The 14,125-nt window shown below is 35.8% G+C and overlaps 1 protein-coding gene and 1 pseudogene across 2 annotated transcripts; one reads left to right on the top strand and one right to left on the bottom strand.

Moving 5' to 3' along the window:
* Nucleotides 1–92: 92 nt before the first annotated feature.
* On the bottom strand, nucleotides 93–4,924 carry LOC306854994 (proteasome subunit alpha type-5-like). Its single transcript, XM_079393364.1, has 10 exons — nucleotides 4,857–4,924; nucleotides 4,265–4,307; nucleotides 3,935–4,001; nucleotides 3,711–3,837; nucleotides 3,554–3,621; nucleotides 3,324–3,431; nucleotides 3,156–3,214; nucleotides 2,582–2,684; nucleotides 614–700; nucleotides 93–516 (listed from the first exon to the last, which is right to left on the bottom strand). The coding sequence occupies exons 2-10, from the start codon at nucleotides 4,291–4,293 to the stop codon at nucleotides 439–441; spliced, it is 726 nt and encodes a 241-aa protein (XP_079249490.1). The 5' UTR covers nucleotides 4,294–4,307; nucleotides 4,857–4,924; the 3' UTR covers nucleotides 93–438.
* Nucleotides 4,925–5,413: 489 nt separating this feature from the next.
* LOC306855151 (synaptophysin-like protein 1) lies at nucleotides 5,414–13,326 on the top strand (annotated as a pseudogene). The gene is made up of 6 exons (XR_013786064.1): nucleotides 5,414–5,606; nucleotides 5,695–5,769; nucleotides 10,831–10,946; nucleotides 11,133–11,328; nucleotides 11,584–11,763; nucleotides 13,066–13,326. The product of XR_013786064.1 is annotated as a synaptophysin-like protein 1 (transcript).
* The last annotated feature ends 799 nt before the right edge of the window (nucleotides 13,327–14,125 follow it).

Below are 14,125 nucleotides of genomic sequence, written 5' to 3'. Positions count from 1 at the left end.
CTTATAAATGGTTAATGATATTTTCTTTCCACACAAATTTATCAAGTTCACCTATAATAGCACATATGAAATTTCTTCTTCTTTTTTTTATTAGCCTACAAATGTAGTCTTGTTAAAAAAATTTTAAGTAAATGAAAATCAAACATCAATTTTTCAACAAAAGTTTATTAACGCATTGATTTGTAACAAAAAGAACCCCCCCCCCCCCCCATGTATATTCAACTACAAGATCTGCTATTCTGTGTTTGTACAGAACTATAGAAATTTTGGGATTGACAGAGGGAAAAAAAGTATAAAGACAATTCCTGTCTGAACAGGCAAACCGTAGGATGCAGTCAGAGTATTACGTATGCAATAGCTATGTGGTGGTTCACACAAAATTACACTGGATTTTTTTGTATTAAACATCAGTCGGGCTTTGCAGAGCTCCATTCAGCTCTAGATATCCTTGATGACATCCTCAAGCTCTTCTTTTGTGTACATGTGAAAGGTCTTGCCAGGCTCTATTGTGGCAAGCTGCAGGCAGAGAGGTGGAAATAGTCAGAACCTTCATATACTTTTAAATTAAATTATATTTAACATGACCATGTGAGGTAATGCCCTTGTGTATTACCTCAATGTTAATGGCATTGAGTTTCTCCTCCATCACTTGTTTCAGGATAGTGAGAGAAGACTTAATGGCATCCTTTAACGTCATGGACTGAAAAAGATAAATATATTTATGAACATTTGGGTGGGGAAAGGCGGCGACATGCTTAACTTGAGACTGGAATTTTTTGGAAGCAATTAGATTTATGGGGACGTCTTTTGGAAACTGGCTGCTGCTTATTAGATTGCACGATCACATGGGAGAGTCTGGTGACTAAAGTTACACTAGTAAAGGCATGACATCCTGGAATGGGAAAATGGGTGGGGTAGATTTAAAAAGGGACTCTTATTTCCTAAGCACGTGGCTCACTTTGCTGCTCTAGTATTCTCTTGGGAGAAACACTTTGCTCTGTGAGAATACCCTATTGAAATAAAGACTGTGGCTTTATGGATCAGATGGCTCAGTTACCACTTAGACTTTGCTATATAAACAGACGTGTGGAGTTCAGTTTGCATTATAGAAAAAAGATTACTCTTACATTACTAGTTCATCCAAAAACGAACATTTGCTGAGATGTACTCACCCTCAGGCTATCCAAAATGTAGACAAATTTGTTTTTTCATCGTAACAGAACAGATTTAGAGAAATTTTGCATTACATCACTTGCTCATCAGTGGATATTTTGCAGTGAATGGGCACCGTCAGAATGAGAGTCCAAACAACTAAAAATATCACAATAATCCACATGACACCAGTCCATCAATTAACATCTTTTGGGACAAAAATCTGCATGTTTGTGCTTGAATGTGTCACTTCTGGTCAAATTACCAGTCCATAATCCATAACGCTTCCTCCCGTGAAAAAGTTCACCTCCTACATATTTTTTTAGGACTGTTTTCACTTGCCTGTGCATATTTCTCTCTTGATTAAAACAAGACAACATTTTTACTGGCGAAAGCAATATAATGGCTAGAGGACTTGCATTTTAGCCCGAATCAACAGTTTGAAGTTAAGTGTCTTACTGACGAATTTATTATAAACACACAACTTTTTGCTTCACAAGATGTTAATTGATGGACTGAAGTTACGTGGATTATTGTGATGTTTTTATCAGCTGTTTGGACTTTCATTCTGACGGCACCCATTCACTGCACACGATCCATTGGTGAGCAAGTGATGCAATGCTAAATTTCTCCAAATCTCTTCAAAGAAACAAACTCATCTACATCTTGAATGGACTGCAGGTGTGCAAATGTTCATATTGTATGGGTGACTAGGTATGGATGAGTAGGGAAGTTTGTGCTTTTCAAAGGATGCTGAGCTGCGCATTTAAAGTACCCCTATTATGGATTTTTGAAAATGACCTTTCATGCAGTGTGTAACACAGCTCTAAGTGAATGAAAACATCCTGCAAAGTTTTAAATCTGAAAGTGCACAGTGTATAAAGTTATTGTCTCTCAAAAGAAAGAGTCGACTCTGAATCATTGAAACGAGTCGTTTTTAAAACGAATCCCAAGCCGTTTCATGTTGACGTCAACATGAAACATTAGCATATTGCCTGCCCAAATCTGGGGAAACTTGATTTTCGCATTGGTCTGAATGAAAATGCAAATTCATTCTTTGCCACTAGGCGCCGCTTTTGGAGTGTTAAAAGCTCACAAACACTGCTTTAAATTAAATTGGACTAATCATCGCAGATTAGCGTCACGCAAAGGAGGGGTTTGGAAAAAAGTTAATCGCCGAGCGAATCGTTGAGCAAATAAGGTAAAAAATAAATGCATATTATAAGAAAAAGAAAGGGTTTTTTGACCTTGCATGCATGTCAACCTGTTGTTGGGCACTCCCAAACCAAAATATGAACCTTTCATAACCCATAATAGGGGCACTTTAACTTAACCGTTGAAACAGAGCCAACTACTATTTCCTCATTAACTTTACCATAAAACCTTAAAGAGGAAATAGACATGAAGCAGAAAGCGTGGGTGAATATACCTTGTGGTAAACCTCCTGCAGAGAGCTCTGAGCTCCTTCAGATGCTGAGCCGATAGCCCTGGCATCACACTGCACAAAGGTGCCTGAAGGATCCATGTGGTATCTGTTAAAAGACGTTTGGTGTGATTCACATACTTTACAAACCAAACAAGTCTATACGAGTACCTAATTAATAAAAACTTTGAATAGTACTTATATTGTTTTTAATATTAATTTAGTGTAGAGCTACACAATTTGGGAGGAAAAAACTATTGTGATCGCTATTCAAATTTAACTTTACAATTGCAATTAAAAAAAAAGAGCTGCACAATTTGACCAAAAATTGTGTTATTATATTCTCAATATGACTATAAAAATATTATTATTATAAAAAAAGTACTACTCATGTCCGATGCGTTTATTTAATTAAATGACAGTCTTAGCGAACTGTGATAACTCCACTAAGCATGATTTTGGTTTTATTTAATTTAATAGTGTATTCCTATTATTTGGACTGTACATTGTTAAACAAATTGCTGTATATTTGATAGCTAAATACGACAAACAGTCCTAAAGACAAAGAAAGTGTACTTACAGCTGAGGTCCTTTCTCATCAATACCTCCAAAAAGCAGAGCGACACCGAAAGGACGGCTCTAAAGATGGAACAGATGGATATTTGTAATCAAATATCTACAACCACAGACAACTGCCCGGCAGAAAACTGAAAAATAATGTAATAAAATGTTAGCCAGGCGGTCATACCATAGCGCCAGGGTCAGCGTCCTCCTCTCCAAACTGCAGAGCAAGGTTAGACACAGCCTGCGTTACGCTCTCCACCGTCATCGTCTCATTGTAGGTAAACCAATGGTTCTGCAGAAACACAAGAATGCTTAAAATATGGTATTTGGTGTCAGAACACTGTATTTATGAATGATACCCACTGACTAATCATAGCAGTGACAATACAGATTTTGAAGAAAACGTTCACTGACCTGTGTTTCCACTCTTGCTTTGTCAATAAGTGTTTTTGCATCAGCTATTAAGCCACTCATGGCACAGCCTGTATTGAAAAATGAACATGATCATTCACATCTAGTTTTATTAGACTTACCCACATGGAAAATATGTTATTTTAATCATTTTTCTTACCAATATGAGTGTCAATTTCAACAATCTTTTCAATGCTGCTGGGCTCCATCAGAGGAGAGGTTATTCGCTTCTCCACAGCGAGACACACTCCCTCCGTTGTCTGAATGCCAATGGCTGTGGACCCCAACTGGAAAGACCCACAAAGCCAAAAAAATTAGCCCTAGCATTCATTTCTTACAAACCGAGAAATTTCAGACATATTATTCTGCTAATAAGAAGTGTACCTTGATGGCTTCAATGGCATATTCTACTTGGAAAAGCCTTCCCTCTGGTGAGAAGGTGTTTACTCCTCTGAGGATGGAAAATATGATATAGTAAGTGTATTCAAACCTGTATCATAATATACTTTACTAAATTGTAGAGTTAATGCAGTTATTAAATCAGCAAAACAAAACTGAAAGTGAAAGTTTGACAAGAATGTGACATTGCATGCTTTATTCTTTTGCAAAGAGATATGTAAATATCTTAAAAATATATAGATATATGAGCAGCCACTGACAACACAAGCATGTAACACAATTGACTGGACATTAAAAGATCATTCTTCATCTCACCTGTCATACTCTGATCTTGTCAGGAACATTTTGAAATGCAAATCTATAAAAATGAACAAAAACAGACTTATTTGATCAAACGTTAAATGTAGTGAGTTAGCACAAAGAAAATAACAGCTTGCTTTGTAAGCGGAGCGATCTTAGCACTGGAGTTCACAACCAATCAAACACCGGCATCTCTTACACCGATTGGACGATTTTGAGATAAAAGGCGGGGCTTACACTAAACTGATTATTTGATTGGTCGAACCAGCCATCACTCAATGACAAGGCATGTTTCACTTCAAGTCATTCTTAGATAAAATGTATAATAATAACCCCATCGTATTTACTTTCATACAAGCTCTTTTCTAAACTCTCAAACTAGTTTTCCAAAAAGTTATTATGCATATTGTTCTTTATTTTGGCAAAATCCACGTGAGAACACAAACACATGAGCAGCTAACGTTAGCTAATAGGTTAACTACTAAATAAACAAAACACAGGCCGTTAAAATAACTTTACACAATATACACTGTTGTCTCAAATGCTTTTGTCTGCTGATCTGCGGTTTACTGCAGTCGTTATAAAGTGTTTGTTATAAATGTCTTACCTTCTGCTGTGGAGGGTGAGTTTGCTAGTTTCAACTGCACCGGAAGTGTTCACACATAATCGTCCGACGGAAGCATGTTCAGCTGAGGTTCCTGCCCTATTGAATCTATCAAAGAAGTCTGGCATAAACACGCTGGATATGATATGACGACCATATTCTTTCTTTCTTTGCATTTTATATGGCCAGGTCATGTGTATATACTACAGTATAATTATTTTGATGAAATGATATTATAATTGAAAATATTTTTTGGTTTCCTGTAAAATGCTATTTAACTTTCAAAAACATCAGGATTTTTTTGTTTTAGGATAAATAGGCAATTATAGCCTATTTCTGTTATTGATTATAACAATTAGGAAACCTTAGCAATTGTAAACATGTTTGTTTTAAATATACTGTAAGTGAACTTATAACATTTGATAATGATTATAATGTTAAATATTTTTTTAAATATGTATTAAACATTTTATCAACGAAACAAAGCGATGTTTTTGGGGGATTTGGCAACACTGAAGTGAATTTACTCGTGTGTGTCCCTTTAAGAGAAAGTTGAAATCACGTGTCTCGCTGTAGAAACTTTGACAAGTTGGTCGACATAAATCCTGTTTTCCTGCTACCGAAAACCTTGAATGTCATTCTCTTGTGTTTTCTTCTTCAGTTAATCACAAAGTCGGAAAATATCCCTTTAATCGAAGTCTTTTCTATCAGCGTCAAGATAAAAACACACCCAAAAGCATGGAAATCGTGCAGGTAATGAACTAGCAACAGTTTGGTGATTCGTCTTTTCCGCTCAGGTAACCCAAGTTAAGGATTTAATCTTTAATTTCTCAATTTACAGAAAATTATGTCGGGGTTTAGTCTGGATTTGGGACCAGTGAAAGAGCCACTGGGGTTTATCCGAGTCATGGAGTGGGTGAGTTTCTCAACAGATCCTAATGTCACGTGTCTTTTCAATAACACGTTCATTATGATAGTTATAAATGTCTTTAAACACTTTATTATGCGATAACAAAGCGTCCGCCAAATGACTAAATGTATAACATACCTTACACGATAATACAAGTACGTTGCAGTCACATATGGTGCTTGTTTTGTCAAAACAATGGACCCAAATTGCTATATTATCCACTGTTTAGGTCATCTAAACATATAGACATCTTTAGGTGTGTCATGTGCTGTAGAAATCATCTCAAACATACAAATGCATGCAAATATATACAAGTCCTTCCTTGCACAGTCCCTTGAAGATTAAATGATGTTTATATTGGAAACTGTAGGAGCAACTATGACAGTCCTGTTTGCCACATGAGCATTAAGAGGCTTCTGTGATGGACTTTAGTCTAATACAAGCACTGCAAACAATGGAAAATCTAGGCTATAAAGCACACCTATCTGCAGGGTTCTCCGGCTGATGTGGGTAACTAGGCCTGGAGCTCATTAACCTACTAAGAAACCAGGCTGGGTATGAAATTAACTTCAGTTTTTAATGTCAATCAGATCTGATCTAAAATAAAGTTTTGCTGGATCAAGATTTATAGTAGAATAATATACATTTCTTCACAAGGGAACCTCAGCTACTTCGGCTTGTGAGCTTCATATATTTTAGTTTGTCCTCTATTTAATCGAAGACTGATATTCGATACAGTTAGTCTGATATGGTTTAGAAGGCCGGAAGTAGAAACTAACTGCCACAAATTTCAGTGTTGATATGTGAAACTCTTCCTGCATACTCGCTGACGTAAATATCCGACAGCACTGAAAACCAGCCAAGATCATTTTTAGAAGCAATGTTGTATGTTCAAGAATCCCAGCTGCTGCTGTTTATTAGATGTACACTTACTGAATTGGTGTTTGTGTGTGTATATGTATGCGTGTAGATCTAGAGATGTGTATATACGTGCATCTCACCTGGAATGTCTACGTCTCTTTCACTTTTTCCTGAGCCTTTGTAAACATTTGCACTTTGCACACAATTTTGCTTTGTCTTTGCAAGGTGAACATGCAAGGTGTTAGACAAAAGGCAAGGTGTAATTTAACACAGTAGTGTGTTGTTTTGGATCCTTCGTATGGAAGTAATGTAATTTCTGTAACTTAATCCAGACTGCAAAGTTGCTGGGGACACATTACATCATAAACTCATCGGAAATAATTCCTGACAATGCAGTGCAAGATAATATGAAATGAAGCTGTTATCTCTCTGTAGGTTATACCAGCTAAATCCTTGTTCCTCTTTCACCCAGTAGGAAGTACGCCACCAATATGCTGATTAAGTTCTTTTTATTATCAATATTGATAGTTTTTGCTGCATTTTTTTTTTTTGATACATTTTGTAGGATTGAAACAGAAATCTTTTGTAACATTTATAAATGTCTCACCCCAAAATAAGTCTTACCCCAAAATTTTGAATGATAGTGTATCAGTTTTTTTTTTTTTGTTTCTTTTTTATATTAAGCAGCACAGAAGTTGATAGAGGCAGCAAACACAATTATTTTCTTAATAATAATTACTATACTAATAATCACAATATAGCTATTTAGTTTATTATAAATAAGAACAGATGCAAAAAAAAACAAATATAGTCAAGAAAAGCAAATAATACATTACCATTTTAATTTTACAACTAAACCAAAGCATTTAAGTCAGAAAAACAAATAATGTAAAAATCCCTTTAGTGTGTTCATTACAAATAAATTGATTATTAAAACTACAAAAGCATGCAGTTCAATCAACAGCGGCAAGTGACTCCCTCTTGTTAGATTAAAATTAATGAGACAGATGGCCTTTATATTAAGACTTAATGTAATGCATGGAAGACAAACAAATAAAGATCATTTTAGATGTTTACTATTTGGAGCATGGGGCTTAATGAATACATTTTTGTGAAAATCTAATCATATTTTTCACTTTTGCATGTAGCTCGAAAGCATTAACGACTCCTTTTGCCAGCACAGGTCACAATTATCTTTGCCACAACAGGAATAAATTACACTTTAAAAAAATATAACTATACAAATTTTATTTTAAATTGTAATAATCTTTCACAATATTACAGTTTTTACTTTATTTATAAAAAATAAATGCAGCCTTTTTGAGCATAAGATATGTCTTTTCAAAAATATTTTAAATCGTATTTCAAACTTTTGTACATTTTTGCTTCTTTAAGGTTTAACACGTCTGCCGATAGTTGCATAAAAGTGCTTTAATGTGGAGGAGGATATGGCTTATATACCTTCATAAGCACTTTTCTCAAGAATGTCCTGAATTGAGTTCAATCTGAGGAAATGGGTGGTTTGACACATTTTTTACTTGTAAAGCAAGAATGTCAGCCACTCCCTTCAAAATCAGCATGTGTCTGCGGTGATGTTTTTGCTTTTAACCACCACAACCCAGATCTCCCAGCAGTAATGCAACAATGGAGAGGATGCTAACAGGTAAACTGACCTCTGATCATGTTGACGGTGGTGACATGGACGGTTCATTCACACAAAGGCTCTCTATTACTGCGTGTAGGTGTGCATTCCAGCGTGAATGTGGCATCCGCACAGCATGTGGTTCTGTTTGGTGCCAGGCACCCTTAGCTGACCCACTGTGCTTCTCTGTGCCAAGCACCTGCACCGCACGCTCAACAGGAAGGAAGCCAAAGTCTTGCCGGGGTGAGGATCGCACACCCACTCTTGGATTTTCTTGGCAGTAAAAATGTAGGGCTATTTTTACAATCATTTTGGGGTGCAATACAGACCAATGTGTCTCAGGGTCAGATATCTGTTTTAAAGAAAGGAGAAAACAATTATTTTGGATAGCGTGAGGGTTTCGTTTTTTTGAAATACAATTCATAATTTGACGTTTATAATAATAATAATATAAAATATTTATTTTAATGAAAATCTAAATTACAAAAATTTTTTAAAGGGGTCACGACATGGATTTTTTAAAAATATGTTATTTACTTAATAAAGTGCACAAAAAAAACAAATAAATATGGAAAAATTATTATTTTCAACCCTCATTCTGCCCCTCTCTATAAAATGACCTGTTTTTAAGGGGCATTTCCCTTAAGTCTTCTCAGTAATTGGCTACTGTTGTGATTGGCTAATGTCATTGCGTAGGAAACTGTATCAACGCCCCCTCACTATTGCATGTGAGTGGTTTGACAACATAATCATAGTCATTTCCAGACAAAGCATTATGAAATCATTTACTTACGGTTTGTGATGCAGCTGCAGTCAGATCTAGTACCGCTTCATCTTTCAAGAAATGTTTCTTTGTGAGCTTTCCATGACACTTTGCCTAATTTACAAAACAAAATGCTCCGACCAATCCTCTTGACAGGATCTGGGGTGCCATTAAAAATAAACTATCCACTTGTTACTTGCACTGGGATCCCTCTGACATCTGTACAAAGACGCAAACAATGCGTCAAAGCGAACGTTCTTTCATTTGTCATGACGACAGACTCGAACGCGCATCTGTATACTGTATCCAGTGTAGACAAGATAGCAAACATTTTATGGTCCTACACCCTCCACAGACAATATAAATGCATATAAATAAATTTAGACCACTTAACTTAATGATTGCTATCGGGATGTGAAGAGATTCAGCATAACAAAAAAAAATGTTTTTGAACCAAATCACCTACCCTGTCTTTACTAATTCACAAACCACATTCTTTTCTTTTCCATTACATTTTTTCATTGGATTCACCGTTTATATACGGCAGCATATTGAAAACAGAAGTCTCACAAAGGACTCTGTTCTGGAGGGAAGTTCTGCATCCCACTATTGTTTCTCCTGTGTAACAGCAACTGCTTCAGAGAAAGATCCTTCATTGTTTCTGAAACAGGGGTTGCACAGAGACACTTCAGTGATCAAACAGTCCTTGGAATTCTTTAATATGTAGCTGAAATGTAAAAGAAAGGTTGAACTTTAACTTGGTTTGAATATTTGTGCTTCATTTCCACTGACTCAGGCTGTGAGTAGAGCTGTCTTAAAGGTATAGTTCACCCGAAAATGGTTTGAAATGATATGAGGGTGCATAAATAATAACAGAATTTAAGCATTTTCCTATTAGTTCCTCACAATTTGTTAAATCTAAGATGCACCGTGTTCTTTTGTTCCACTGTGTGGCTCTTAAAAGTTACTTTTCCGTGATTACTATGGATCCTGTCACTTTTTCACAGCAAATCACTTTGGAAAGACTGGAAAGATTGGCTCGGAGAACACTGGAAAAAATACCAGCAAAATCTGTAAATCAAAGCTGTGCTACTGTAGTTACTCTCACAAATGTCTGCAGAAGCCACTTCCTGTGTGGAAGTAGAGCGTTTGTAAAAGGAAAGCAGCGAACCACGCGCCAGGATATGTGTGAGGCAGTGAGGGCCAAAGCGTTGAAGGATCATTTACAGATGTAGGGCTTGTCTGGGTGAAGACAGCACTTTTACTATGATGTGAAATCAGGTATTGTCACATGCAAATGCTGAATTCATGTTTTTGAAGTACATTTTTGTGTATGTTAAACTGTCACTAATGAATGATGCTTCAGAAAATTCAGGAAAATTACACCTTGATTCTTGAAAATAATTTAATGCACAACTAAGTTTATATATTGATCACACACAAACTGCTTACACAAAAGTGCTGAAAAGTAAATAATTATTTCACTCACATTTTCACTTTTTCACACAAACCATTTAGTTATCAAAAAATCATTTAGTTCTACTGGATGTACTAAAATGACAAATACCTAAATAAAAACTAATAAAACACAACACAATTACATTTAAAATGAAAACAGAAAATTAAAAAAAAAATTGCAAAAAAACATTAATAAAAACTAGAATACGATCTCAATGAAACTAAAATAACACGGATTCAATGCTGATAATATCAAAACAGCCAAATGCGGACCGACGGCTGCTCTGTAGAAATGTAAAAATGCTATTTTCTAAATGTCTAATTATATTGATTATGTTTTTAGGTTTTCACCATTTGTGCCTTTGCCACCACTGGTGGTTATGTTGGATTCACTGAGTTCACTGTTGATTGTGGAGGTGTAAAAGACAACGTTACTGCTAATTTTGGATATCCTTTTAGGTAAAGCATCCAGATCTCTACTGTAAATTATTTCTAAGTGAAAGTGTCTTTTTTTTTATGTTAAAAGGATGTCCTACTGTTAGTTATGCAATGAGTAATCCATATGTATGTTGATTGAAGAAAGTTAATGTTAACTGGAGAGACAATAAATTGAACCCTAGTAAACATGTGACTTCCACTTACTAGGCTCCCGAGTCAGCCATATACGATTGCTCACTGCAATAGCACCAAGAACGTGACTCACCTGCAGGGAGATTTCTCCTCTTCAGCGGAGTTCTTCGTCTGTGTGGGCGTCTTGGGCTTTCTGTACTGTACTTTCACCATCATCCTGTACTTCGGCTACCAGCAGGTTTACAGGGAGTCTAACCGTGGCCCCACCATTGTGAGTCATCACTCAGAGTTATTTTGTATTGCTTTTTTAAATGCACTTGTCATGAATATGACAACATTGTAAATGTTGTACATTTTGGAAGTGACACTTGTGCTACTCAAATCTTCTCATGCTATGATCTTCTTTCATCTGTTGACCTACTTTTGTGCTTTTCCTTTTGACAGCCACTTTATCAGAATATCTGTATCCCTACCGTTTCCTTGAACAAGGATTGATATCCCAAACTTTCCTCTGTTTGCTCTCCAGGATCTGATCGTTACTGGGATCTTTGCTTTCTTGTGGCTGGTTTGCTCCTCAGCCTGGGGAAAGGGTTTAACAGATGTCAAATATGCTACGGATCCTGACAGTCTAATAAAGGCATGTCTGCCTCAAGATCATTGTGTGGTGAAGACCTACCCGTCAATGGGTCGTCTCAACTCCTCTGTGGTAAGTAAAATTACTAACTGTTCTGCTCTAATTTGTTTAAAATGAAGCCTGGTTAATATCTAGCACATTTAATTGTGCAATATTTGTTTTATTATGTAGGCTATACATTATATAGTTCACATGTTCTACTTTTACTGCTTCTTGGTTTTGTACAAAGCTACAAACTAATTATTTGATAAGTTATGGACATGTTTAATCCTATAAAGCCTACTTGTTTATATTTTATACACCCATTTCTAAGGCTTTTAAATGAACAAAATGATCAAAACGTTGCTGAAAAACCTGTTGCACACCATTTACTACATCCCTTTTGTTGTCTGATTGATAGTTCACACTTTTTAGCCAGTAAAATGTCCACCTTCAAGTTGTGGTTCACCTGTCTTTTTCCTGTGATTTTATCTTTTATTGATTTTTATGAAGTAAATATAAGAGTAAGCTTTATATTATTAGTACAATTTCAAGATGATCACTTACTGGACTGAAGCAGCTTACGTTTACTTGTTTGTCCACATGTCATTTATTAGAAAACTTGTTTTAAAATGAGAGTATCAAATATAATACAGGATTTGAAGGAAAGTTTATTTCTTCATCTTTCAAACATCATTGCATTAAATGTTTTAAAGGGTTAGTTCACCCAAAAATGAAAATTCTGTCATTAATTACTCACTCTCATGTCGTCCCAAACCCGCAAGACCTTCATTCATCTTTTGAAGACCGGTTAAGATATTTTTTTGATGAAATCTGAGAGTTTTCTGACTACATAGACAGCAATGCAACTGACACCTTCAAGGCCCAGAAAGCAGGGTTGCCAGGTTTTCACAACAAATCCGCTCTATTGCCAAAATGCATGTTTTATGGGGGTTACCCTGCTAAAATTCGCATTTCATGGGCTAAATATAACATCATTGGGGTCACTTCAACCCACAAACATGAAAAAGTAAAGTAGCCCAATTTTGCTCCAACCGTGGACTTGGCAACACTGCCAGAAAGGTAGTAAGGACATCATTAAAATAGTCCATGTGACATCAATGGTTCAACTGTAATTAAACCAAAACAAAACAAATAACTTTATTCAACAATTTCTTCTTCTGCATCAGTCTTTTTTTTGGCTTTGTGACTTGCAGCTCCTGTGTCAAAATTGCTTGCATCACATTTTAAAACTAATCTCAATGGGAAAAAAATGTAGTCCATTGTGATGACATTATCATTCTCCTTCTAGTAATTTATTTGCAAGTAAATGAGCATTTCAGAAATGAGCAGTTGAAGTATTACATGTGTCTTTCTCCTTTCTGCATCTTCCAGCTCTTTGGATTCCTAAACCTGATATTGTGGGCAGGAAACTGCTGGTTCATCTACAAGGAGACTCCATTTCATAAGCCGGCCAATCCACCGCCCAGCGTAGAAGGGGCGTTTCCACCTCCTAATTAGACAAGACGGGCTTCTTCCTCTCCTCTCCATTTGTTCGTAAAGCAGAGGACATCACCATTTGTTCATGCCGACACATATTGAAAAGAAACTACACTTTGATATGCAAAAGCTTAGTTTCTAGCATCATGCATTGCAGTTCAATACATTATAAATGCTCTAAGCTGAATTCTATAAATATTTTATTTTTTTTATTTTAGTGTCTATTTAATGGCACTGTCAGAAGCTAATTTAAGCAGGTAAAAAAGGAACCACATTTTATCAGACCAGTAGCATTTAAATTCCAATTTAGAAGTAAACCCGTCTAGGTTATTGATTTTCGTTATTATTAATTAGTCTAATTTGATATAAAGACGACCTGCATTTCAGTAACTCTAAATGTCCACTACAATCAGACCTCATGAGAAACAGAAATTGCAGCTGAAATGTCTCTAAGCACTTAAAACACTAGCACACTAGCTCTAGACATTTAAAACTTGTCGTTCCTTGTAGCTTTTAATAACTATTTATTGGTTTAAGTGCCTTTTTCTTGATAGGATGTTTTTCCACAGCCACACTTGAGTCACATTCGTCAGGGAAGGACAAACTGAAAAACTCGTCTTAGTTTCAGCCATAAAGCCTCCGATATTTCATCTGTAACCTTTATTTGAAACGTTTGTGTGAATTCTCTGAGTTGACTCTTTTTGTGGTATTTGGTAATAAATTACTACGCCAAAGGCCATATTTAATTTGCTCTAAGGAAAAATGTTAACTATTCAACACTAGACATTGTTCAACAGAAGGAAACACTTGTTGGATTGTTTTTCTGCTGTTTGGAGTAGTAATGTTGTCATTATTTGTATTTGGCTGTTATTTGACTTGACACTGTAAATGAAGTGTCTGTATGTTTATATTTACAGAAAGAACATTTAATTTTGTGCATCTGTGGCATGTTTTA

The sequence above is a fragment of the Barbus barbus genome (assembly GCF_936440315.1).
Source record: "Barbus barbus genome assembly, chromosome: 35".
Taxonomy (NCBI): domain Eukaryota; kingdom Metazoa; phylum Chordata; class Actinopteri; order Cypriniformes; family Cyprinidae; genus Barbus; species Barbus barbus.
The sequence above is the reverse complement of the archived record's forward strand: the minus strand, read 5'-3'. Positions and strand labels throughout refer to the sequence as shown.